General features: G+C 37.6%; 8 protein-coding genes across 8 annotated transcripts; 1 reads left to right on the top strand and 7 right to left on the bottom strand.

The window, feature by feature from the left end:
- Positions 1-449: 449 nt before the first annotated feature.
- RO3G_11489 (uncharacterized protein) lies at positions 450-4338 on the top strand (the record flags this gene model as incomplete). Its single annotated transcript, XM_067666073.1, has 11 exons — positions 450-567; positions 630-763; positions 836-877; positions 1040-1289; positions 1350-1410; positions 1457-1680; positions 1744-2402; positions 2451-2513; positions 2613-2636; positions 2715-2984; positions 3043-4338. The coding sequence occupies 11 exons, from the start codon at positions 450-452 to the stop codon at positions 4336-4338; spliced, it is 3141 nt and encodes a 1046-aa protein (XP_067522174.1).
- Positions 4339-4808: 470 nt separating this feature from the next.
- On the bottom strand, positions 4809-6725 carry RO3G_11488 (uncharacterized protein; the record flags this gene model as incomplete). Its single annotated transcript, XM_067666072.1, has 8 exons — positions 4809-5061; positions 5161-5563; positions 5621-5689; positions 5739-6124; positions 6176-6247; positions 6317-6349; positions 6398-6471; positions 6522-6725. The coding sequence occupies 8 exons, from the start codon at positions 6723-6725 to the stop codon at positions 4809-4811; spliced, it is 1494 nt and encodes a 497-aa protein (XP_067522173.1).
- A 1910-nt stretch (positions 6726-8635) lies between these two features.
- RO3G_11487 (L-serine ammonia-lyase) lies at positions 8636-10274 on the bottom strand (the record flags this gene model as incomplete). Its single annotated transcript, XM_067666071.1, has 2 exons — positions 8636-10053; positions 10112-10274. 2 exons carry the CDS (start codon positions 10272-10274, stop codon positions 8636-8638), a joined length of 1581 nt encoding a protein of 526 aa, XP_067522172.1.
- A 457-nt stretch (positions 10275-10731) lies between these two features.
- RO3G_11486 (uncharacterized protein) lies at positions 10732-11812 on the bottom strand (the record flags this gene model as incomplete). The annotated part of the gene is made up of 3 exons (XM_067666070.1): positions 10732-11130; positions 11194-11516; positions 11746-11812. The coding sequence occupies 3 exons, from the start codon at positions 11810-11812 to the stop codon at positions 10732-10734; spliced, it is 789 nt and encodes a 262-aa protein (XP_067522171.1).
- Positions 11813-12065: 253 nt separating this feature from the next.
- RO3G_11485 (uncharacterized protein) lies at positions 12066-15353 on the bottom strand (the record flags this gene model as incomplete). The annotated part of the gene is made up of 1 exon (XM_067666069.1): positions 12066-15353. One exon carries the CDS (start codon positions 15351-15353, stop codon positions 12066-12068), a length of 3288 nt encoding a protein of 1095 aa, XP_067522170.1.
- A 731-nt stretch (positions 15354-16084) lies between these two features.
- On the bottom strand, positions 16085-17653 carry RO3G_11484 (uncharacterized protein; the record flags this gene model as incomplete). Its single annotated transcript, XM_067666068.1, has 1 exon — positions 16085-17653. One exon carries the CDS (start codon positions 17651-17653, stop codon positions 16085-16087), a length of 1569 nt encoding a protein of 522 aa, XP_067522169.1.
- A 2321-nt stretch (positions 17654-19974) lies between these two features.
- On the bottom strand, positions 19975-20206 carry RO3G_11483 (uncharacterized protein; the record flags this gene model as incomplete). The annotated part of the gene is made up of 2 exons (XM_067666067.1): positions 19975-20044; positions 20115-20206. The coding sequence occupies 2 exons, from the start codon at positions 20204-20206 to the stop codon at positions 19975-19977; spliced, it is 162 nt and encodes a 53-aa protein (XP_067522168.1).
- Positions 20207-22068: 1862 nt separating this feature from the next.
- RO3G_11482 (uncharacterized protein) lies at positions 22069-23307 on the bottom strand (the record flags this gene model as incomplete). Its single annotated transcript, XM_067666066.1, has 4 exons — positions 22069-22152; positions 22204-22297; positions 22345-22583; positions 22636-23307. 4 exons carry the CDS (start codon positions 23305-23307, stop codon positions 22069-22071), a joined length of 1089 nt encoding a protein of 362 aa, XP_067522167.1.
- Positions 23308-24048: the final 741 nt, after the last annotated feature.

The raw sequence follows: 24048 nt of genomic DNA, 5'->3' as shown, positions 1-24048 counted from the left end.
GGAAAAGAAAAGCTATGACGTGATTCAGCCATAAATGCGTCAAGTTCAATTGTCAGTATTCCATTATTTGAAGTCATAGAAAAGGGGAGTGCGGAATCATTTTTCTTTTCCCTTTAAACTTGATGCTTTAATTTATTCCCCCCCCCTTAAAGCCAAATAGCAATGCTACTCTAATATGGAGCATAGCAACATCATTAGTACAAGTTAATTAACTACTATATAACATTTGTTACTCGTATAGATTTAAATCATAATTAAGTTCATTTGAATGAATTGATAGGATATTCATAAAGTTTTTTTATTCTGCAATTGTGTTTCTACTTCATCACATATGCTGACTTTTAAAAATTGATATCCTCTTTCTTTTTCTCTCTCTCTTTTATTTTTTCTCCCTGAAGAGAGCATTCACCTAAATCGGACAAGCAGTACCTTTTTTTTTCCTCTTCATCATGACAACACAACCAGAAGCAGTCAATCTAGAAGAATCACCAGCTAAAAATATTTCAAATGAAACAACGTTAAAATCTGAAGCAAGCTGGTTACAAATTATTCATGCAGAAATCATTGGTAAACAACTACAACGATTTTTTTTTAAAAAAAAAGAAACACTTTTAATAATTTTGGTATAGCTGTGACAAGCGCGATGCGTAAGAATGGAAGATGGTCTAGTATGAATACGAGTAACTTTCGAATGGGTACTTTAGGTGGTAGTATGGGCTTACGTACAGGAAGAAGAAACATAAAGGATTCAAGCTTGAAAGAGGTAACAAACAACTGTTTTTATAAAAAATAATACTAAATTAAATCAATAAAAAGAAAAAAGACCCGTTATTAGAAGGGCTTGTTCGACTCAAACAGCATCTGGAAAGCATACAAGGTAAGTAGATCAGATAATGAAAGATAACAATAACAAACATCTAGCATTTTAGATGTAAAAGATATAGATGCTTTAGAATTAGTTCAACCCTTTCTTGAAGTGATTTGTTCTGGCAATACAACAGGCCCAGTAGCAGCCATTGCTCTAGGAAGCATTGAAAAGTTTTTAAGTTATGGTATTTTGGGTATAAAGAGTCCAAATATTGCGCATGCCATGAATACCTTGACATCAGCAACAAGTGGATGTAAATTTGTATCATCAGATGCTATCTCTGATGAAATTGTCTTGTTGCGTATGTTGCAAGTATTGGAGATGGCCTTGATCAATGAATGTGGACAGGTGCTGAGCGATGAAGCAGTTTGTGAAATTATGGAGTCAGGGCTTAGTATATGCTGCCAGATGAGACTGAGTGGTATGTAATATTTCTTTTTTAAATTAGATATAAGCGTAGAGTTGACCATTTTTTCTGTAGAAATGTTGAGAAAATCAGCAGAACATTCAATGATCAATATGATTATTGCTATTTTTGAAAGGTAAAATAAGACAAAATTCAGAATTCATCCTCATTTCCTTTGCTAGGTTGAAAAGTTTGGAAGATGACTGGTCATTCATAGAGTCACCTTCAGATGCAGCAGAAGAATTAGCAGAACAGATTCATATGAGCACACCAACAGCCACTACTGCTGCGTCATCACTTGATTCAGTGGAACAAAAAACAGATCAAGACACAGAGGAATCTATAGTTGAAAAGACAGATTCATATACCATATCACCTATTTCTGAACCTGTAAGGTCACTCTCAGGTATACACAAATAACGAAACCGTTGTCTTTCTTTATTCACTAAACTATCTGTGTATATGTCAGTAAGCAATGTCATTCCAAAGCCATATGGAATACCTACCATTCGAGAACTTTTGCGAGTTTTAATTTCACTACTCAATCCACATGAACTCAAGCACACTGACTCCATGCGTATCATGGCTCTAAAACTATTGAATATCGCATTTGAAGTGGGTGGTAGAAGCATTGGTCGATTTGAAATATTGAGATCTCTCGTAACAGATGAATTTTGTAAATATGCCTTTCAATTAGCCAAGACACCTTCTGTTCCTTTACTTTCCTTGTCCCTCAGAGTGATTGCGACCGTATTTGATACACTAGATGCGTTTTTGAAGTTACAGCAAGAACTCTTCTTGTCATTTTTGATTCAAAGACTCTCTGTTGTCACGGATAACGTGGATATAGACGAAGACGGTAAAGTCAGCTTCTTGTCAACCAGAATCGAGACACTTGATACTGATACATCAAGAAGTGCCTCTCCCAACATCTTGGCAAAATCTACAGAGAAAACAAAAAATTCAGTTGATCAAGCACCACTGACACCCGAGATACGTGGATTATTGCTAGAATATTTATTACAATTTGTTCGTAGAGAGGGTTTTATGATTGATTTGTGGTATAATTATGATTGTGATTTGTCATGTGGTGACCTATTTGAAGAATTGGTTCAATTTTTATGCAGAGTAAATAAGGATCTTATAAGAAAAGAAAAAGACTTACATTGTATGTAGAACTCTTTCCCCGACCCACAAAGTTATTCAATTACCAATTATCATTCTCTTTGTTTGGATACAGTATGTATGTTCATCACGCAAATGGCAGAACGAAATCTTAATAGAGTAAGTTTAATAAATGAAAAAGAGAAGAAGATAAGAAAATTAACTTACTATTAGGATGGTGATGATTATGTTGTATGTGTAAGAAAAAAAAAAAAAAAAAAAAAAAACTCCTTGCCTTGCTATGTGGAAGAGTGCGTTTTTTAACATAGTAAATAGGAATCCAATGAGGTTCATGAATTGTTGGAACGCAAAAGACGAAAGAGACTTATTCTTGAGGGTGCAAAGAAATTCAACGAATCACCCAAAAAAAGCATTGCCTTTTTATTAGAGAATGAAATACTTTCATCTGATGATTTCAACACAAGCCTTTCCAACTTTTTAAAATCAACGCAGCAGCTGGATAAGAAGACATTAGGTGAATATCTTGGTAAACCAGAGAACCTTGAACTCGTACAAGTTTATATGCGTCAGTTTGATTTCAAAGGCGTAAGTTATATGTAAAAAAAAAAAGACGAGGTACAAGATTATTTATTGGAATCAATAGAAAACTATTGATGAAGCACTGCGTATGGTGCTCGAAACATTTCGTTTACCAGGTGAATCACAACAGATTTTCCGTATCACCGATACGTTTGCAGAAACATTTTTTGAAACCGGACCACCCGAGATTGAAAATGTGTTGGCAGCCCAAGTTTTAACATACTCTATCATTATGCTCAATACAGATCAGCACAACCCACAAGTAAGACCTCAGTCACGTATGTCTGTGGATCAATACATTCGCAACTTGAGCGGTATGAATGATAAGGCCGACTTCTCTCGGGATTATCTGACAGCAATTTATCAGGCCATTCGACGAGATGAGATATTAATGCCAGAGGAACATGAAGGTCTTTTAGGATACAACTATGCTTGGAAGCAACTACAACATCGATCGAACCTTGTGGGTCAATTTGAACCATGTCCTCCATCAGTCTATGACCATGCCGTCTTTAAACAGGTCTGGCGACCTTTGATAGCAGCCATCACCTGCGCCTTTAACACAGCTCAGGATGACGATACCCTTGAGACAGCCATCACCGCTTTCCGTCACAGTGCGACGCTTGCCGCAAGGTTTGGGCTGCATGACGCGTTTGATAGCATTGTGATCAATTTAGCCTTAGCCACCGGCTTACTAGAAATCTCATCTTCTTCATCGTCTGTGCCTGACCCTATCGTGGATGTCGCAGGACAGAAATATGTGGTCAGTAAACTCGCAGTCCAATTGGGTCGCAACTATAAAGGACAACTGGCTGCTGTCGTACTCTTTACGGTCGTCACAAGTCATGGTGACTCACTTCGAAAGGGTTGGACCAAAGTGCTGAAGATCATTCGCAATTTGTTCTTGAGCTCGCTTTTACCCAATGCCATGTTACGAGTTGAGGACTTTTTGTCAAGAACAAGAGATATACCGCTCAAGCCAAAGACACCTAAACCCTCTAAGGATACCACTCGTCGAGATGGGTCCCTGCTGTCAACCTTATCTTCTTATTTACTCTCACCTTATTCGGGTGATGAGGCTTATAGCCGAGATCCAACAGAAGAAGAAGTGGAAATGGCCATGTGTGCAGTTGAATGCGTGTCGGTTTGTAAGCTGCAAGAGTTGTTTGCAGACGTTACTTCTTTTAGTTTAGAAACTCAAAAGTGTCTACTGACCGCGATTCGTGAAATTGGATATGATATAGAAGAGATGAAAAAATCAACAATTACGATACCATACGATCCTGTCGCTGCCTTGTTTTTGGAATTCATGGTCACGATCACCGTACGAAATCCAGAGAGAATTGAGGAATTATGGTAAAATTTATAAGCACTAGCTTTTTTGCAGTTGTCTGACTCTAAACAGGTCTCTTGCTGCCGATTATATACTTGGTATCTTGAGTTTTGCAGAAAAACAAAGTGTGTTAGTTATCGAACGTACTGTTGTTGGACTGTTGAGATTGTGTATATGCGCTGCCACTAGAAATGTACTCTTGGCTGAAATTCTAGAATGTCTTACCATCTTGCGTGATTTCCCACCAAGTGTTACTCAAGCTGTAGCAGAACAAATCATGGCTGGTGTTACTAACTTATCCTCTGTTCAATCAGAGCATCGAAAGTAAGTTTTTTCTATATAAATCATTCATTTTCTCATTGTTATATTTAGTGATCCAGAGTTTTGCGAGCTAATTTTAGAATTAAAAAACATCACACCAGAAAATATGTAAAAAAATAAAGCACAATATTTATTATTATTACAAGAATTAAGCTACTACTATTTTATTTCTATAATTAAAATAATTGACTAAGAGTGGTGATCAATCCAGTTACTAAAATGACAGGAACAATAGATGTTGACAAGTTGTTTGAATCACTTGAACTGGCTGCAGTAGATGATTTACCAGAACTGCTGCTACCGTTGGAGTTGCTGCTGCTAGAGTTAGTTCCTGATGATGTAGTTGATTTAGGAACAGCGACACTCTTGAGTTGACAATCAGCAGTTGTACAGAGACAAGTGTTACCGATAGGATCCCACCAAGTAGTACTAATAAAAGAATCAGTTTAAATTCCAAGTTTTTTTTTTTAAAAAAAAAAAAAAAAAAAAAAAAAAAAAAAAAAAAAAAAAAAAAAAAAAAAAACTTACTCGCAAGTTTCAGGAATAGGGTAACGATATCCTGAGGTACCGTTTTGGGCACTAGAGCCAGGTGTAGGGTTACTTAAAGTAGGGGCAGTGCTAGGACAATTGAAACAGGTCTTTGTACTAGTCGTACCAAAGTTACAACTATTGACCAAATTATCATCAATGACACCGTTATGGTCATCGTCGAGACCGTTACAGATCTCCTTGCTGATCACAGGTTGTTTACATTGCATGTAATCTTGAGAACCAAGTTCTGATGCCTTGACGGGATTTTTCATCCATTGTAATAACTGTTGGTTGGTAACGAACCAAACATCGGGTTTTGCGGCAATGGACCGAATGAAGCTAATGACGCCATCGTACATGTCTTTAGGATCAGCAAGACCAGGATAAGTAGTCAAGTGAGCTATAGAAAAGAGGGGATTAGTAAAGAAAGGCTGGATGGCAAACAATCATACTTTACTTGGGTGAACGTAGATACCGAATGGTTGACGGTTTCCATTATAGTGTTTTTCAAAAGCAGCATTGCTCCCTAAAAACAAAAACAATTAAAGAATTGTACGGAAACATAATAAACTTACATTGTGTGACATCAGAGGGAGTACCGGAAAGATAGACATCCATCAATTGAGGAATACTGGCGTTATCCAAAACAGAGTACATGGGGATTTCCCAAAGACCTGGTAATTTAACTTGACCAGCAGCACAAATACCAGTCCAGCAATCATTGGCCATACCATTGTCAAGTGTATAAGGCCAGTAAGCATCGTCAGTGACTGCACTTGAACTTGAATCATACAAAAAGCCTTGTTCGCTCAAGATATTCAATGTATCCTTGGTATAATTCAAAAAGGGAGCACGGAACCCTTGAATCTTTTGGTTGGGAATACCACCATATGCATTGAGCATAGATTTTGTAGAAGAGATTTCTTGAGCAGAAGGTGTGCCTACATGAGAGAAAGTATGACTACATAATAAGTTAGAGGTTTGGATATGTGAGAGTGAGAGGTGGACTTACTCTGCGATTTCGTTACCAGCTGCATACCACTGCTGTACCAATGAAAAATCAGTATATTCCATTGAAACAAACCTGTGCAAATGTTAAATTTAGTAATTGACATCCAAAAATAGAATTTTGCCACTTTATTTTTGTATTTACCAGGTACCGTGACCGGGACAACCGTTAGGATTACTATTTACAGAGTCAATACAATAAGCTCTTTTAAAAAAGAACTCTTACGTAACATTCACCATGGATGCAGCGGTATTAAATAATGAGGCTTGAATAGAATCATCGTATGTTACTGTTACAAACTAAATAAAATGTTGTCAATTTATGATAATTGAATGAATATATGCTTTACTTGAGGTGTATCCTTAGGAGAAAGACCACCAGGTGGAGATTGAGAAGCACACAAACAATTGTTTGCGATTTTACATGTATTGGGATCACAAGAATATGTACTGGATGATCCAGTATTAGCAGTAGGAACAGTAGCTCCTTCTTGAGCAATAGCAGAGCTGATGAATGCTAAAGTGATGCTTGCAATAATAGACAGGGATTTCATGATTAAATAAAAATTAAAAGAAAAAAAAAAAAGAGCAAATCTAGAAGGCATTAAATATATCTCTCGCTTAGTAGCACACAACAAATTTGATTCGGGAAAAGATGTTTCGAGTAAGACAAGAAAAAAGAGGCGAAAAAAAAAAACATTTTCTCCTTAATTAGGTTTGTGGCTCCTTTCCTGTTTCCTTTTTCATTCAATATTGTTTTTTTCTTTGGTAAATATCTATGAAAGAAGAAAAAAAAAAAAAAAAATAGAAAAAGAGAGTGAAATACCACTCTTGTTTTTTTAGTTTCACTTTTGCTACTCTGTTTTTTAATTTTTTATTTTTATTTTGTCTGACATTTCGTGTCACTTTGTTCCTTCAAATTCATCAACAATGGAGGGAAAAAAAAAACAGTGTACAATACTTTTAAGCCAATTTCTTTCTTAAAGGCTTTCATGATGAATATGAACAGTAAACTTTGTTTATTCTTTTAGCCATTGAAACCAGAAAAGTCTCTTTTGTTTAAGAGATTTGTCTACGATTATATTTTTAAAAGCAAGAGGTGACAAGCGGAGTTGTGTCGTACCGAGGCAAATTGATTTCACTTCATTTGCTTTAAACATTCTAAAAAAAAAAGTGGGCCTTCCTTCTTTCTCATCATCACAGGACCTGTTTCTAAGCCCTGTGCATGTTATGTTTGTATTGAGGTCTTCTCTTATTTTATTTAAAGGTTAAGCTTACATGTTCTTTGGTGCTGTTTTCGCAGCGGAAAGATAGATTGCAAGTTAAAGCATGGTTTTCAATTGCGGGTGTTCTTGTTCTTTGGTAAATAAGAGAAATTAAAAGACAATTATAAGATAAACAGTATGAAAGACGAGTACGATCATGAGTATCTTGTCTTTTTCTTGTTTGCAGCCCATTTTACCCAGCCTTAGTGTGCGTGTAACATGAAGATTAGCGTCAACAATTTGTCCTGTATTCAACTTTTAATAAGCTATTCATTGTGATAATTAAAGAGTTTCACAGAAGTGTTTAATATAAAAAAATCATTAGCAGATATATCAAAAGCATTTTCTTTATCAGCACATTCTCATCTTAAGAACTTGATTTAAGGACTATAAAGAATTTTAGAATTATAGTTTTCTTTACAATCACATACTTTAATTGGCCACCTATTGACACTCTTCCTTTTCTAATCAAGATTGAATTAATTCGATTGAATGTAACAAGACTTTCTTTGATCTCTTAATGTATACAGCATACAAAGACCTTTTAAGAAATTTCATAGGTTAAATACTTCTAGCTTTGATTATTTCATTCTCCGTAGTGGTCTTCAAAAACGAATTGAATAAAAGAGAATGCTGTTATATATTTTTTTTTTTGAAATGTCAAACAAAGCATCATTTATTTTCTTTGCCATCACTTCTGGTTTATTTGCAGCTTTATCTTCTGTTTTTGCAAAACTTTTTTCTGATGAAAAGACAAGGTTACTTCACTCTTATATTATTTCTCAACTGAATTTTGTACCTGAAGAAGTAAATGAACAAAAAAAAAAAAAAAAACACGAAATAGTTTATTAAAGAAAATGCAGGCAACATTGTTAGCTACTCGAATTATATTTTTCTTATTTACGTTCATATGTAACTCAGTCATGTGGACAATGTTTACAAAAGCTCTGAATGCAGCCTCATCTTCAGTGCAAGTATCTATTGTTAATGGAGCAGCCAACTTTAGTGCTTCTGTAAGAAAGCGTTCAATGTTTATGCTCAAGTTAATTATTTTCTGTAGGCGATTTTGGGTTATTTGGTATTTAATGAACCTTTAACAACACGATGGTGGATAGGTGCATGTTTTATACTTGTGGGCACTATTTTATTATCTCAATCACAAAAAGAAAAGAAGGAATAAAGACAACACAAAAAATGATCTAACACAGCGGCACGTTGACTGCCAATCCTCCTTGACTTGTTTCTTTGTATTTAGACATCATATCATGACCTGTTTGACGCATTGTTTCAATGACTTGATCGAGAGAGACACGATGATCACCCTCACCATTAAGCGCCAATTGAGCTGCAGCGATCGCTTTGACAGCAGCCAACGCGTTTCTTTCAATACAAGGTACTTGAACAAGGCCACCAATCGGGTCACATGTTAAACCCAAGTTGTGTTCCATACCAATCTCTGCCGCATTCTCTACCTGATCCACCGTTCCACCCATCACAGCCGTGAAACCTGCCGCGGCCATTGAACAGGCAACACACACTTCACCTTGACACCCAACCTCAGCCGCAGAGATACTAGCACCACGTTTAAACAACATACCAATAGCAGAAGTTGTGAGCAAGAACTCCATCACGTCTCTTTCTGGGTTTTCAGAAATGAATTCGAGGTAATACTTGAGCACGGCAGGAATAGTGCCTGCTGCACCATTGGTGGGTGCAGTGACCACTCGACCACCACAGGCATTTTCTTCGTTGACAGCAATAGCATACACCGAGAGATAATCAAGAGCAGGCAAGACGAATCTCTTTCGAGGTCTCTTGGGCAAAAAGCTGAGAGAGAGCGGATACTGAGAATTAGCAGTGTCAGCGAGTTGTGATCCATCAGCAGAGATACGATTGTTTTGATAGCCAGTTGTAGTAGTATTCATAGGCGTACCATACAAACCCTTCAAGAGCTTACTGTACAGTCTTGGTGCACGACGTCTGACCTTGAGAGGACCAGGAAGATGATCATCGGGAGATGCCATGACGCCATTACGAATACTATCATCCATCGTATTCCAGATCCTCAACAGTTTTTCCCTGATTGCTTCAGGTGTACTCCATTTTAATTCATTTTCAAATACCACTTGAGCAATCGTCATATTTTCTCTTTTACAGACTTGTAATAGCTCTTCTGAGTTTCTAAAAGGTAAAGAGACAACAGCGACATCTTGCTCACGACGTTCTGCGACAACACTCTTTTTTTCTGATGTTTGTTTATAATACACATTCTCACCATGATCTAGCTGAGTTTCTTCATTTACAACAAAGCCACCGCCAATAGAAAAATATTCATTGGTTGCGATCATGTTCATCTTTTCATCAAAAGCACAAAATCGAAGACCGTTTGGATGTTGAGGTAATGTCTTGAAGTAGTTGAAGACCATACTTTTATCGTAATCAAATGTGATTCTGTGTGTTCCATCTAGACGAATGGACTTGTTTATCTTTATATCTTTCACCCTTGACTGAATCGTACTTGTCTCTACACAATCAGGAGATTCACCCTCAACCCCCATCAAGATAGCCTCTGGTGTGCCATGACCATCACCTGTCAGTGCAAGGGAGCCAAACAAATCTATTTTTATCAATCAACTTTTTTTTTTCTTTCCGCGGTCAAGAGAGAATTGCTTTACCTATTCTTAATGAAGATACTTTATCCAACACTTTATGTTCTTTCAGGTCATTAATGAAAATCTTTGCTGCTCTCATGGGACCTACTGTATGAGAGGATGATGGGCCAACGCCAATAGAGAAAAGATCAAAGGTAGAGACAACAGCATGATGATCTTTAGGCATAGGATTTGTATTGTTATTTTCTTCTATTTCTGCTGTAGTTGTGCTTGACATGTGTTTAAATTGAAAGGGTATCATTCTCTTATTCTGTGCTTTTACAGAATTGAATACATGCTGTCCAAGTTGTGCTCTTCCTCTAAGAACACGAAACATTTTAAAGAATAAGAAATAAAAAAAAATAAAAAAAAAAAAAAAATAAAAAATAGAAAGAAAATCTGAATTATATCCGACCTACAGTCAATTTCTCACGGTTATCGGCATTCTGGCCAATAAAAAGTTTTTTTTTTTATACAGTCACACCAAATTAATTTTGGGACAAAAAACCGAAACAAAATTTTGAAAAAATATAGCATGTAATTCCAAGACCAATTAATACGTGTATACTTAAGCTTGGGATTTCAAGTTTTGAGAAAAGAAAGATTCACATGTTTATTTTAAAAATATATTCATAAAATGTTTTTCAGTATTCTGTTGCGCCGCCTTTAGCTTTGATAACTGCTTCACACCGTCTCTTCATACTTCGAACTAATCGGTCCGCAAACTCATCATCCATTCTTTCCCACTCTTCTCGTAGAGCCACCTTCAATTGCTCCAAGTTTTTGATCGACGATCTTTTTCTTTCAATTCGCCTTTCAAGAGCATTCCAAACATGCTCAATGGGGTTCAAATCAGGGCTTTGAGCAGGCCAGTACTCAAAACCCCTGATTTGGTGGGTCTCCTTCCACCATCGAGCATAACCACCTGTATGACAGGAAGCACCATCCTCTTGAAAGATAAAATCCCTCTCCAGATGTGCCGTGACATTTGTAAACCAAGGATGGAACCTCATTTGCCAAAATATTGATATATGTTTCTTGGACTACGGAACTGGTATCAATAATTTCTAAAGGTCCGAAACCTCCTCCCAAAAACATCCTCAAACCATAGCACCACCTCCACCCCACTTGACTGTGGATATTATATTTCTTTCATCATAACGCTCTCCTTTCTTCCTGAGCACTCTTTTTCCGCGTTTACTGCCTTCTACACAAAAGCGCGACTCATCAGACCAAACAACACTTCTCCATTGGCCTTCGGTCCAATTGAGGTGTTCCTTCGCCCAGCGAAGCCTACTTTTGCGATGTCTTGCAGTCAATCTAGGCTTGTGAGCTGCTCTGTACGATTTGAAGTCAAGTCGATCCACGTACGATCGAAGGGTGTCTATGCTAACAAAAACATCCAGCTTTGTTAATTCCACATTTATTTCTTTAAATGAGGCAAAAGGATCCTCTCTAATTATCCTCTTCAAATGCCTTTCAGTTCTTTCATTTATTTTCAGTGGTCGCCCAATTTGCCTGTGAGGTAAAGGGCTACCATAGTCATCAATCTTGACTTTTATATTTTGTACAGTAGACCTGTTCAATCCAACAAGGTCAGCAATCTCTCTAATCGTATGATGTGTTCTAAGAAGATAAAAAACCCCCCCATGCTTTACTTTCTTTTGTTTCATCTTCAGATATAATTAAAGGTCGGGTGCAGTCTTTGGAGATTTGAGCAGACATGTTTTTTTAATGTGTTGATGGATGAAAAAAAGACAACTTCATTTTGTTATGAGGTTAAAATTTTCCTCAATAAATTTCCTTGTCCCATAATTAATTTGGAGTGACTGTATAAGGAGCTATGAGCTCGGGTTTTTATTAAGTGACAGATAATGATGGCACGTGAAATTGTTTTTGATATGGGTTTTTTAAATTTTGAATTGTTTTTTTCTTGGTTTTGTATTTATAGAGTTAAGCATATACAGTTTAATGGCAGTCAACAAGATGAAAGATCCGATAACTGTAAATGTGGAAGAGGCAGAGGAGAAATCCCACTTGATAATAGCGATTCTTGGAGAGAAACGGACAAGAGTTGATTAACACAGCGTATGGTGACATCCGTAAGGAAAGGACGATGATCAAAAATAAATGCCCAGTGATTGCGCCATATAGCCAACAAGATGGTACTAATGAAAACAGAGGGAGCATGGACCGTATCAGGGCGACATTTAGGGAAATCTAGGAGGAACAGTGCACGACGTAGCGAATATTTCGAAAACGGCTGTTCAAACTGTGAATCCCAGAGAAGAGACCAAACGGCAAGCTTTTGAGGACAGTCAAAGAGGAAATGGGAAGGTGTTTCTTCCAGGTTCTTGCAAACAGGGCATAGTTTAGATGGCAGGTAAAGGTTCGACCGACAAGGCAGTTTATTATGGATTAACCTGTACCATATGTTGCGACTTTGTGCTCGGAGGGGGAAGCGCCATAGAAGAAGCCATTTTGATGGGGGAAGATCAGGGTAGAGGGTCGAAGAAGACACCGGAGGACTACATAGACGACGGTACCGTTTAGATGTGAGGCGCAGTTGATCACCGGGTTTTGGAGTCAAGGACAAGGCTACCAGGAAAGGAGACATGTCGATATGGGTGTGAGCAACCGGGATGAACGATGAGCTGGGACGCAAGAAAGCCCGGACAAAAAAAGGATAAAGCTTCATATGATCAGATCGGACCCATTTAAGAAAGCGTTTTGTGAGGTATGGGTGTAGAGAGATTTCACGAGCAGATCTAGGTCGTAACCTCCCAGAAATAGGATCAGTCATGTACACACTAGAGCACAATAAACGAGCCATTGAACTTGGTAACGGACAAGAAGATGATGGTACAGAAACATCGCCTAGAGTGAGACAAAGAGCTGTTTGAGGGTTAATTACCACTTTGTCGAAGATATGAGGCAAATTGTCGACCGCACGAAAGAACAGAGAGAAAACGCCATCTAGTGACTGGATTAGCTTTCTAGGGCGTAGTTGTTTAAACACGAAAGCTTGCCGATAATCAGTTTGAATGGGTTCCCGTGATTCGGTAGGCAGGAGATGGGATAAAAGGAAGTCAGCCAAGAGAGGTAAGACGACGGAAGATTTCAGTGAGTGGTGATTCCAGAAGTCAGAGGTAGGGGAGCAAGGAAAATCATGTAGAAGTGGTAGTAACCATCGAAGCTGTAGTGCACTTTGTTGGAGTGGCGGGTTAAGGACACCCAAGCCCCCTTTATTTCGAGGAAAGCACATCGTTTCAAAGCTAATGCGCGGAGTTTGTTTTGCCGAGACAAAGCCAGAAATTTGCGATTGTAGCTTGAGAAAGAACCTTTTTGGCACAGAAAGGATACGCAGAACATGCCACAATTTGGAGAGAATTAGGGAGTTCAGGATTGTCACTCGACCACGAAATGAGAGAGAACGATGAGAGTGTAATTGAAAGCTTGTTTCAAGTCGGGATAAAAGTGAGGTTAAATAAGCATCACGTTGGGCGATTGAAGAGTGTAGCGGGAATCCCAAGTAAATGATGGGTTGACTCGACGAACTGTCATGCCAAGAATGTATTTGTTGTTGCAGAAGAGGAGTTCTCCAAATGCGATGATAGCAAGAGCGAGAACCAGAAAGTGCAAAGGCTTCAGTTTTGTTGAAATTTACCTTCGCATTAGAGGCCTTGGAATACAAATGAATATGGTGTTGTAAAGCTGTGAGATCTTGTGGGTTCTTAAGAAAGCAAACAATGTCGTCCGCGTAGGCTAACAATTTTACTGAGGAGATTGAATGTATGTGTGGGGGAGAACAAACAGACTTTGGAAGTTGAAAGCCGGAGAAATGTGGGTCAGACAAAATACGCCGTAGGAGAGGCTCAAAGGCCAAGTTGAAGAGAATAGGTGAGATAGGATCTCCTTGTCTGAGCCCACGATGCTGGAGGACAGGAGTAGAGAGAAAGCCATTTACGTTGATATGTAAACCGGTATTGAAGAATAGGGTTGACAAGCTCTGAACGATTGATGGGGGGAAGCCAAAGTGATGGAGGACTTTACATAGATAAGAAGGGTGCACTCGATCGTACGCTTTCTCTTGGTCAAGTAATAATCCAACTGAGTCTGAAGATGTGAGCCGTGCATGCTCCATGATCAATTTCATAAGCAACCCATTATCAGCAATGAAACGGCCTCTCAGAAATCCTGCTTGATATGGTGTGACTAATTTCTGAGCACATTTGATAATGCGAGAGTTGAGCAGCCTAGTAAAAACCTTCGCATCGGCATTTATCAGAGAAATTGGGCGCCAGTTTTTGAGATCCTTTAGGTCACCTTTCTTCGGAAGGAGAGAAACTGAGGTGCTGAACCATGAAGATGGGAAAACTCCCTTTGATAATGCATCATTGTATACTTGGAGCACAAGGTCTTTGGAGGCAGGATGTATGAAAATGAGGTGAAGTATTTCATAAGGTAACCCATCCAGACCAGGACTGCTACGGCGAGGACAACGGGAGACCCCTTCAATTAAATCATCGTAGGTGAAGCTGTTTGTCAAGAAACGTTGATTTGAATCGGAGAGACGGAGAGAGTCTGGAATGGCCGAAAGCAGATCGTCAATGGCAGTATTATCAATCGGTTCAGGAGAATACAAGTTACTGTAGAATTGGACAGCAGCATCTAACATTTCGTTGGAAGTGGAACATAGTGCTCCAGTAGTTGGATGAATCAACTGTTTCATGATCTGACGGGTCTGGCGTTGTGCGACTGAGCGCTTCAAGTAGCCTGCTGAGATTTCACCTTGTTCCCTCCAACGAATGCCTGCCCTTAGGGCTAACGTCTCCGCATGGTACTGTTGTAGGGATGCAAGCTGACTCTCGACAATTGATAGTTGTGGCGTAAGGGATGACAACAGCTCAGGATTTGAAGCAAGGCGTTTTGTTATCCTAGCCCTTTTGCGGTGTAAAAGGGACTCAGATTTGGTAAGATTAAACGCAGAGCGACGAGAAAATGATTTAGCTACTTGTGCAATGGTTGATTTCACCATATCCCATTTTTCTTGAGGAGTGAGACTTAGGTCAAAGGAAATCATGGTGGTAGTGATAGTGCTTGAAACAAGGTTTCGAAAGGCTTCTGAAGAAGCCAATCGTGGGTGGGCCCGCCACTGGCCTTTACCAAGAACAGTGGAATGCACAGGAGCCCGAAGAGCAAAATAGGATGTGACTAGGAAGTGATCTGACCAAGATGGTTGAATGAAAGAAACATTTGAGGACATTTTGCAGTCATAGAGGTCTGGAGTGCCAAAGATGTAATCGATACAAGATCTAGACGTACCTCTAGAAAATGTCACTTGAGGAGCACAATCTTTGTCAGAAACACAATCCTGAAAGAGGTGATCGATATATGATAGCCAAGAAGGAGGTGCCTGACGGGGAACTGCAGAAGAAATATGGGTTGCATATGTGTAATTGAAATCGCCAAGGACAAGATGCCTGGATGAGACATCTGGTAGCAGTGGTGTTCGATTTTGAGCCAGCGAATCTAGAAAAACGAAGCGATCACGACGTGTTGCGGGAACATAAATCACTGTGACGTATATAGGTTCAAAGGCATCCTGCGTATGTGAGACCAAGGTAGTAATGACTCGACCACAAACACTAAATCTGGTATCCGAAAAGGACAGCAATGGAGAAAGGCAAATTAGACCACAGTGTGGAGTCCATAAACTGTCAGTTGCTTGAAATTGAAGATGGAAGGTGTCTTGCAATGAAATAGTCGATGCATGAGTTTCTTGAAGCGCTAAGATATCAAGAGAACGCGTACGAAGATAACGAATGAAATGGTTTCGAACTGATACATCAGCCGTCTTGGCAAGACTGCGGCAGTTGAGAGTAGCAATTCGAAAGTTAATTGAATTTGTTTGTTGAGGTATATCCGGGGGGTTAAGAGTTTCATGAGAGTTAGAAGCCGTACGAGTGTTCAATAAAGATGTCATATTAATAAAGATTATTGAGAAGGTAGAGGGTCTACACCACTATGTAGTGCGACCAGATGGTCAGAGGTAGTCCCTCCCTGTGCATCGATACTCATATCATCCTTATTAGTTAGATCGTTGAAAGTCGTGGGAACAGAAGGGTCAGGATACTCCATCATTTCTGTATCCTCATTGGAAGGCAGAGGATTTCCAGAGAGTTTCGTTTGAAGGGGTACGTAGAAGTCGCAATCACGATGTTGTTTGCGAACATGACCTTCTTTCTTGCAGTGAGGACAGACCTTAACAGATGGAACAACAGGAACTGTATTGTTATTCGTAGAGGCGGGATCTTCAGATGTCCTCATCTTAGTAGTAGCTGAACGAAGAACCCGGGCGTACTTTGACTTCTCACTTCCAAGCTGCTTAAGAACAGTAGGACTACCTGAAGCCTCTTGTACTGTAGCAGGTGTTACATCCAGAGGAGAGGTGGTCTCTACATTAGCCTCATTAGACACGACTAAATTCTTATCAAGAGAAGTAACTGAATCAGGTAAGTTGATAAGAGGTTTCTCAGTAGCCGATACAATAGGTGTTTTACGAGTTTTCTTATTGGGAGCACCCGAGACTCCATATACATTCTTTCTATCACAATATTTAGCGATATGTCCGGATTCGTTACACCAATAGCAGATAGTAGCTTGCTGTCGAACTTGGCAATCTTTCAAAGGATGATCGCCATGGCAGTAGCGACAGTAGGGTTTCATAGATGACCAGGTGGCGTGAACATTGATGGACACATCCTCAAGAAGAGAAACTGGTGTAGCCGAGGTCGAATAAGCAAGAGGTTGATAAACCCAATGCACATTGTGTTGAAGTTCTGGGCGAGGAGTCTCAGCGCGTTGCTGATCGGATTCAGGGAACTTTTCCAAGACAACGTAACCTTTGCCTGAATAAAATCCAGAGGTTCCTCTAACCGTACCACTGTCTATAATATGGCCGAAAGACGATAAGTTACGTTGCATGTCAGAATGAAGTTGAGCAAGTCCTCCATCGCGACGACCATATTGATGAGGAAGACCTGTCAAGGTAACTTTCAATAATTCGGCACTTGGTGAAAGAGACGGAAATGCAAGAAAACGGTCAGTGAAAGAAGGGAGTTGAAGACCCTCCGTACATAATCGCTCATACATTGCCGGGGAAACGGTGAGCTCAGCGTACATACGTTGATATTCTCGACGGATCTGGTCTGCGACTGCCCAAAGATGCTCATTGCCCTGACAGAACGCTGTAAATTCTGTTAAAAATATCTTCTTATCCTTAACAGTTGTAATGTCCACAAAGATGGAATTAGGGACAGAACCTTTTAGAAAGGGACGACTGGCTTGCGCGTTGAGGTTTGAAGGACTCATTTCTGCGTTAGTATCAGGTTGTCCAATCCCGACACCATGCGATTGGGTAGTGGAGTTATTGGTCGACATTGCAAGAAAACTAGAGGTCTTCTGGTGGCCAGCATGAACAACATTCACCCATGAGAGTTTTTTTGGTTTTGTGTGTAAAATTGCCTTATTAGGAGCTAAAAATTCTTTATCGGAAAGAACCATGCCAATAAAAAGTTTAATTAATCTTTCTTTATTTTTCCGATCCCAAACTTCAAGTTATGTTGTACGACCTTAAAAGATAGATAACCTTTTTTGATACAGCCATCGAGACAAATTTGGAAATCAGCATTGAATACAAGAAGGCCAGTGCTTTAGAATTACTTTTTTTATAATAACAAATGTTCTGATTTAAATTAGATATAATAATACTTTACAAATAAAAGCATCTTGTATATCTCATAAATTCAAATATAGTCTGCAAAACAATGATATAAAGTGTTCAATTGTTGAACCAAGCTGACATTTTTTCCTCAAGAAAGGAGAAAAGCGTTCACATGGTTAAAAGTATTTAAAGGAGCTAACATGAGCTTCAAACAGTAATATTTACTTGTCATATTTACCCAGCTATCGTGCGATATTCCGAGGAACAAAATCAACCAAAAGGGCAAATACTCAATATGTCTCATTAGAATTTCCTCACTTGACCATTTTTCTGGTTGGCATGGCTTCCTCGTGTAGACCACAGCCGGAAATGGTGTTGATAAAATTATTATATAATCAACCTGATAGTCACAAAGCCTTGAATAAAACGCACAAAATGAAAAAATGGCAAAAAAGAATAAAAGTATAAAAAAGGCTCAAAATATCATGAGCCGTTGATCTATCACAGTGTTTTGCTCACAAAATGGTAAAGAATAATGGCTTCATAGGTCAAAACACATAGATTTTATTTAATAATGAATGTCTGGAGCTTATATACTTTTCACAACGAAAATATGAACACATTGCTATGCACTTGGCTGCTTATTCATAAGAGGATTTGTACAGATACACAAGAGCTTAGTTATAAAGGCGTTTGGAAAATAGTAAAGAAAATTACATTAAACATGATCCATGCGGACAAGCAGATTTAAGGAAGAGACGGTAACATAAGAAAAAAAAAGAAAGACTAATTTATGATAAGAGTAAAGGGCAATCTGGAGGACCTTCAACCATGTCAGAAGTCAGAACAGCATCAATTTTGATTATTGTAGAAACAACTGATAGGTGCATTGTCCATTATGAGGTAGAACCCTTTGTCAAATCGATGTCATACTTAAAATATTTAAGTTGCCGCATGTTTTTGGAAAAGAGTATTGCACATTTGAGAAAAAAGATGACACATTACTAAAAAAAAAAAAAAAAAAAAAAAAAAAAAAAAAAAAAAAAAAAAAAAAAAAAATTGTATCGTAATTTTCAGGATGTCTGTGTTGGTATCGATTTTTCTTTTCTCTTTGGAACAAAAATGGCTACATTAGAAGAAGATGTAAATAACTTTCAGCTCCCTTTCGAAATGAGAACTAGCACGGACTGTACAAGCAAACTTGTATTGAACAACGAAACAAATCATAAATATCATTGTTAATCAGTTGCTTGGTAATTGTGCCTTTTGTTCCCATGAGGCCAAACTAATTTCAATTTGTTGTTGAGCAGTGTCTGATCATAACGGGACATTGAATAATCACAACTAAAAGAAGTATATTAAAATTGATAAAAGATAATAATTTAAATCTTTATTAAATAAAATATACTCTTCTTCTTTTTTATATAAAACTATCACTATTAGATTCATTCTATAAAGTAAACATGAACACTAAATAAGTCATGATCTTTACTATTCATCATTTCTGTAAATGAATAATAATGGATCAGGTACCTAGTCAACTTTGATTTGACTGGAGGCATTTCATATAAATATATCTTTCCTCTCAATGAAGACGGGACAACTCTCCCAGATCAGTTAAAGAACAATAAGATCAATGAAAACAACGAACTAAAAATTTTCATAATCGATTCAGTGATCATTCTTCAATCAAACGTGTCAATGATTGGATCTACGCTCATAACTACTCATTTACCCGCCAACTGATAGAAGAATATAAATAGTAGGCTCTTTAATTGTTTCTTTTAACAATTAAGATTGTCTTAAAGTTCAGTCTCAAAAAGTATTCTTCTGGTTTTATTGCTATTTTGATAATTACCTTACCAGAACATAACGTACTTAACCCTTGTTGAATTTATTAGGGTCGAATGTTGTTGCAAACAAACGCCATTCCAGTTCTCCAGAATGGCCGGATAGCACAAGATCAGATGCTCTATATACACCAAACACTCAAGTTGGGGATAAGTTGCCACCAGTTTTAATTGAAGTGCAAAACCGCGGCGATCAGATATTTATGACAATACTATTATGGTATGCCAGTCAGGTATTGAGATAGAATATTACCTGTAGTGCTTATGTTCGTAGTCAAAAGTTTTTCAAATACTGAATTTGAAAAAAAAAATTATGCCAAAAGCCAATGAACCATATTTGTTGGAAACTTTTTTTTGTAAATTCTGGGCAAAGTCGTCCAACTTGGTTTCTAGATAGTCTATCAAAAATCATAAAGGGGATTCCATGAATCCATTTCTGGCGTTTGCTTACTTCATCACATCACAGTCACTAAGCTTGGAATCACTGGCTTTTGTCACTAATCCAACACTACACTTCTTATATTCTGTTTGCCTCAAGAACATGAAAATAAAAGTCAGCAGCGAACTGGATCAAGTGTACAATTAGGTAACAACGCAGATGTAGAAAATAATCGAAATGCAAGATCCAAGGTTCGCTCAAGGTGATTGTAAAAACAAAAGCTTCGCCAAAGAGTTTCTGGAGTCCATCGAAAGTTAAAAAAGAAAGTCAGGTACAAAGTATGAAGGGTCAAAAAGATACAGTGCGAAGGGCTTTCTTTTTATAGGAAACATGTCCGAGCCAAATATACCTAAGAATTGGGGGGAGGGAAGTTAATGAAGGAAAGGTAAAAGAACTTTTTGTTTTACATATATAATCAAGTATACTAAAAGGTTTGTATTATCATACTCCCAAATGAGTCAGGAATCAAAAATAGCTTTTTTTTTTTTTTTTTTTTTTTTTTTTTTTTTTTTTTTATTTTTATTTTTATTTTTACTACAGCTTCACTAAGCAAGCTAATAGTCTGATTTTCTACATCATAAGAAAGGGAAATTATCTTGTCCGGATGAGCCAAAAACTGATATAGTGCATGAAAATCATTCATAGGTAAGATATTGAGAGGTCTGATCTTCAACTCGGAAAGATATATCAGATATTTTTGTGCCCAAAAATCAGATTTCACCTTTACCAAAAGTTCAAATCACTCGTAAATAAATGTACAGAATTGTATATTTTTCAACATTAGTACTGGATTAATTCCATTTTGAATAGTAATAATTACTGGGTTGAATGGTTCATTACTTTCACTCTGTGAGATGTATACTATAAAAAGACCATCGACCTCTGGCCATTCGGTTTGATACACTACATAGCTATTTTTTGGAACATATGTATCTGTAAATAAAGCTATATGTTATATAGGAGCAGTATGTTTTATGAGAAAGCTGAGATATATCATACCAACTAGAGCTCAAACAATTAGACTTAATATCACTTGATCATTCAGTAGAAATCGATCTATTAGATCGGTATCTGACATCCATTTAAGTGGCAGATTAAGGGTATCCAGTGTCTGGTCTATTCTCAAATTACTCTTATACATATATTTACTCAAATGCAGTTGTGAACTCACAATCAGCCTCAACCAAAAAATATTTTTTTAATCCAGATTTACGAAAAAGGGTTGATATATTAAAATGTTATATCTTCATGTTCAAGCAATTCTCGAATTGATTCTTTGTGTGCTGAATGATGCTTTTGAGGCGGACAACTGGGATTGCAAAAGAAGCATCACTGACACTATTTTTTCAGGAATCTCCGCATCCTCCAGCTTATGGTGTCTGATTTTCCCTTTGATCAATGCCCAGAATTTGCTCAACTGGATCGAGTTCTGGTGAATATGGGGAGATAGACACATTTATAGTCTCTGTTTCATTCCTTGAACATTGCCTCTATTTTCTTGGAAGTATGTATATAATAGTATGATTAGAGTCATTTGAGAACATCTTGCTATGTTAGAAACTCAATATGCTGCATTAGGGACGAAGTTTATCATTCAACTTGGCACAAAAGGATTTAGTACAAATGGTAAACATAGTACTTTACCAATACGTGTTTACAAATGGTTTTACAAACTGAAATAGATAGCATATTGTAATATCAATTGGTTTGTCTAATAACTTTTTCAAGACGTTTGTTTTATTTTCAATCACTAGATTACCTTTTAAAAAACCCTATTCCTTCTCCTTAATGATACTTTTTATAACATTTTCTCTTTTCTTTTTGTTACAATCAACAAAGTACTCCTCTCCTTCTTCACGCTTCTTATTTGATAATAAGTGTAGTAAAAAAACAAACTGTTATCCTCCATGGTCGGAGTTTATTTTATTTTCGAGTTAGATCAGAAAATGATCCTTTTTTTTCCTCTCTAAAATCCTTCAACGCGTTCTTGAATCTTGATAAGATCTGTAAAGATACCATAGGCTGTTACTGCTGCTCCAGCTCCGGCTCCCTTTTGAAAGTGTTAGTTTACGCTCGAAATAAGTTTCATTTTTTCTTATACCTGAATAACAATGCCATTGGGGAAATACTTTGTTGTAAATTTGATAATGTTGTCACTGCCTTGAAGGGAAGCAAAAGGGTGAGAAGAAGGGCATCTATTTGATTTGTGAGTTTTCAATATCCCCACATATTTTTTTCTTACTTGATAAGTTTAACACCACTTTGACCACCTTGAACATCAACAGTACCAACATAACGAAGTACTTGGTTACTATCTAAAGCTTCCTTGTTCAACTTTGAGAAATGATCATCGTATTCAGGCAACTTGTTCATAAATTCTTCAGTAGATTGAATGGATTGTAAATCTTTAGGTACAATGTTTTCTACTGGAAGAGTTGACAAATCCAAATCAAGACCAGCTAATCTACCGCAAATAACAACCTTTTTGGGATATTAAAATCATACTATTCAACCTTTCTGTATACAATCTTACCTTACGAGCAACATCCATGCCATTCAAATCGTCTCTTGGGTCGGGCTCAGTGTATCCCAAGCTTTTAGCAATGCTGACAATTTCAGAAAACTTTTGTCCAGAGCTGTTGGTCAAACTGGAAAAGCTGTTGAAAAGGTAACTCAAAGTACCAGAAAAGATACCTTCGATACGAACGATCTCATCACCAGTCTTGACCAAGTCAGTCAAGGTAGACAAGACAGGTAAACCAGCACCGACAGTAGCCTCATGGTAAACCAAAGGTGCCTTCTTGTCGGTAGTAATTTCTTTGATTTCCTTGAATAATTCAAGTGAGCTAGAGAAACCCTTCTTGTTGGGTGTCACCACACTCAAACCGGAACGAAGCCAAGAAGGATAAAGTCTGGCTACTTCCTCAGAAGCAGTACAATCAATGATAACAGAATGTTGCTTAGAGCTTGCAAGATAGCTGGCAAATTGGTCCAAGTTGGCTGCAATGCCGGTTTGGACAACAGCAGAGCGAATGTCCTCGGATTGACTGATTGACAAGGACTTGTATTCGGAATCAGACAGGATCATCTTTTGAGAGGTGGACAAAGCCACAACCTTCATTGCATTCTTGTAGGAAGATCTCAAAATTTGGGATACTAACTCTGAACCAACAAGCCCAACGCCTACAATACCAATATTAACCATTACTATTTAATGTGTTAAAAAATAAAAATAAAAAAAAATGAAAAGCCTCGCCCCTTGTCATCTATTTTATAAGCCGCTTATGATTCATCAATACAGCAAAAAGTTTGAAGCTGTCACAAACATTATTACTGTGATCTACAGAGAGAGAGATACGGAACGTGTTCCGCTTTGAATAATTTCAATACAAACGCGTTTATTTATTTACAAAAGTGCATGTTTATTGAGAAATAGCTGCAAGGTACTATCTGTGTTACTTTTTTTTTTTAGCTTTATCTACAAATTTAATAGATGAAACTGATAATCGCTGTTTTCTATTTCAGCCAATTCATGCGTTATATTTGGTCGCATAGTTTTAAAACAGTTCTTTATTTTTGTTATTAGACAAACGCTGAAAAACGATAAAACAATTCGTGATATTTATAGCAATACAGTTTTACAATAAATATTTTATTGATGAAAATGAGAATGCAATAATACATAATAAATACATCTAAATTTGGTCTATTTACAAGCCTATATATCTAAAGCATGACTAATTTAATCTAGCTTTCTATCGGCTGCATTTTTATAAAACATAATCAAAGCCTTTGACTTGTATCGATCCATATCTTTCTGTGTCATAAACGACGAAAAATCACCTCCATTGTACAACTGTACGGCCGGGTTGTAAGATTGAGTGTTAATGTCCTTCTCAATCACCCGATCTACCCTTGGCATGATTCTATAAATGATGGCACTGCA

This window comes from Rhizopus delemar, genomic scaffold, assembly GCF_000149305.1.
Source record: "Rhizopus delemar RA 99-880 supercont3.9 genomic scaffold, whole genome shotgun sequence".
NCBI classification, from domain to species: domain Eukaryota; kingdom Fungi; phylum Mucoromycota; class Mucoromycetes; order Mucorales; family Rhizopodaceae; genus Rhizopus; species Rhizopus delemar.
This window is presented reverse-complemented; position numbering and strand designations above follow the sequence as displayed.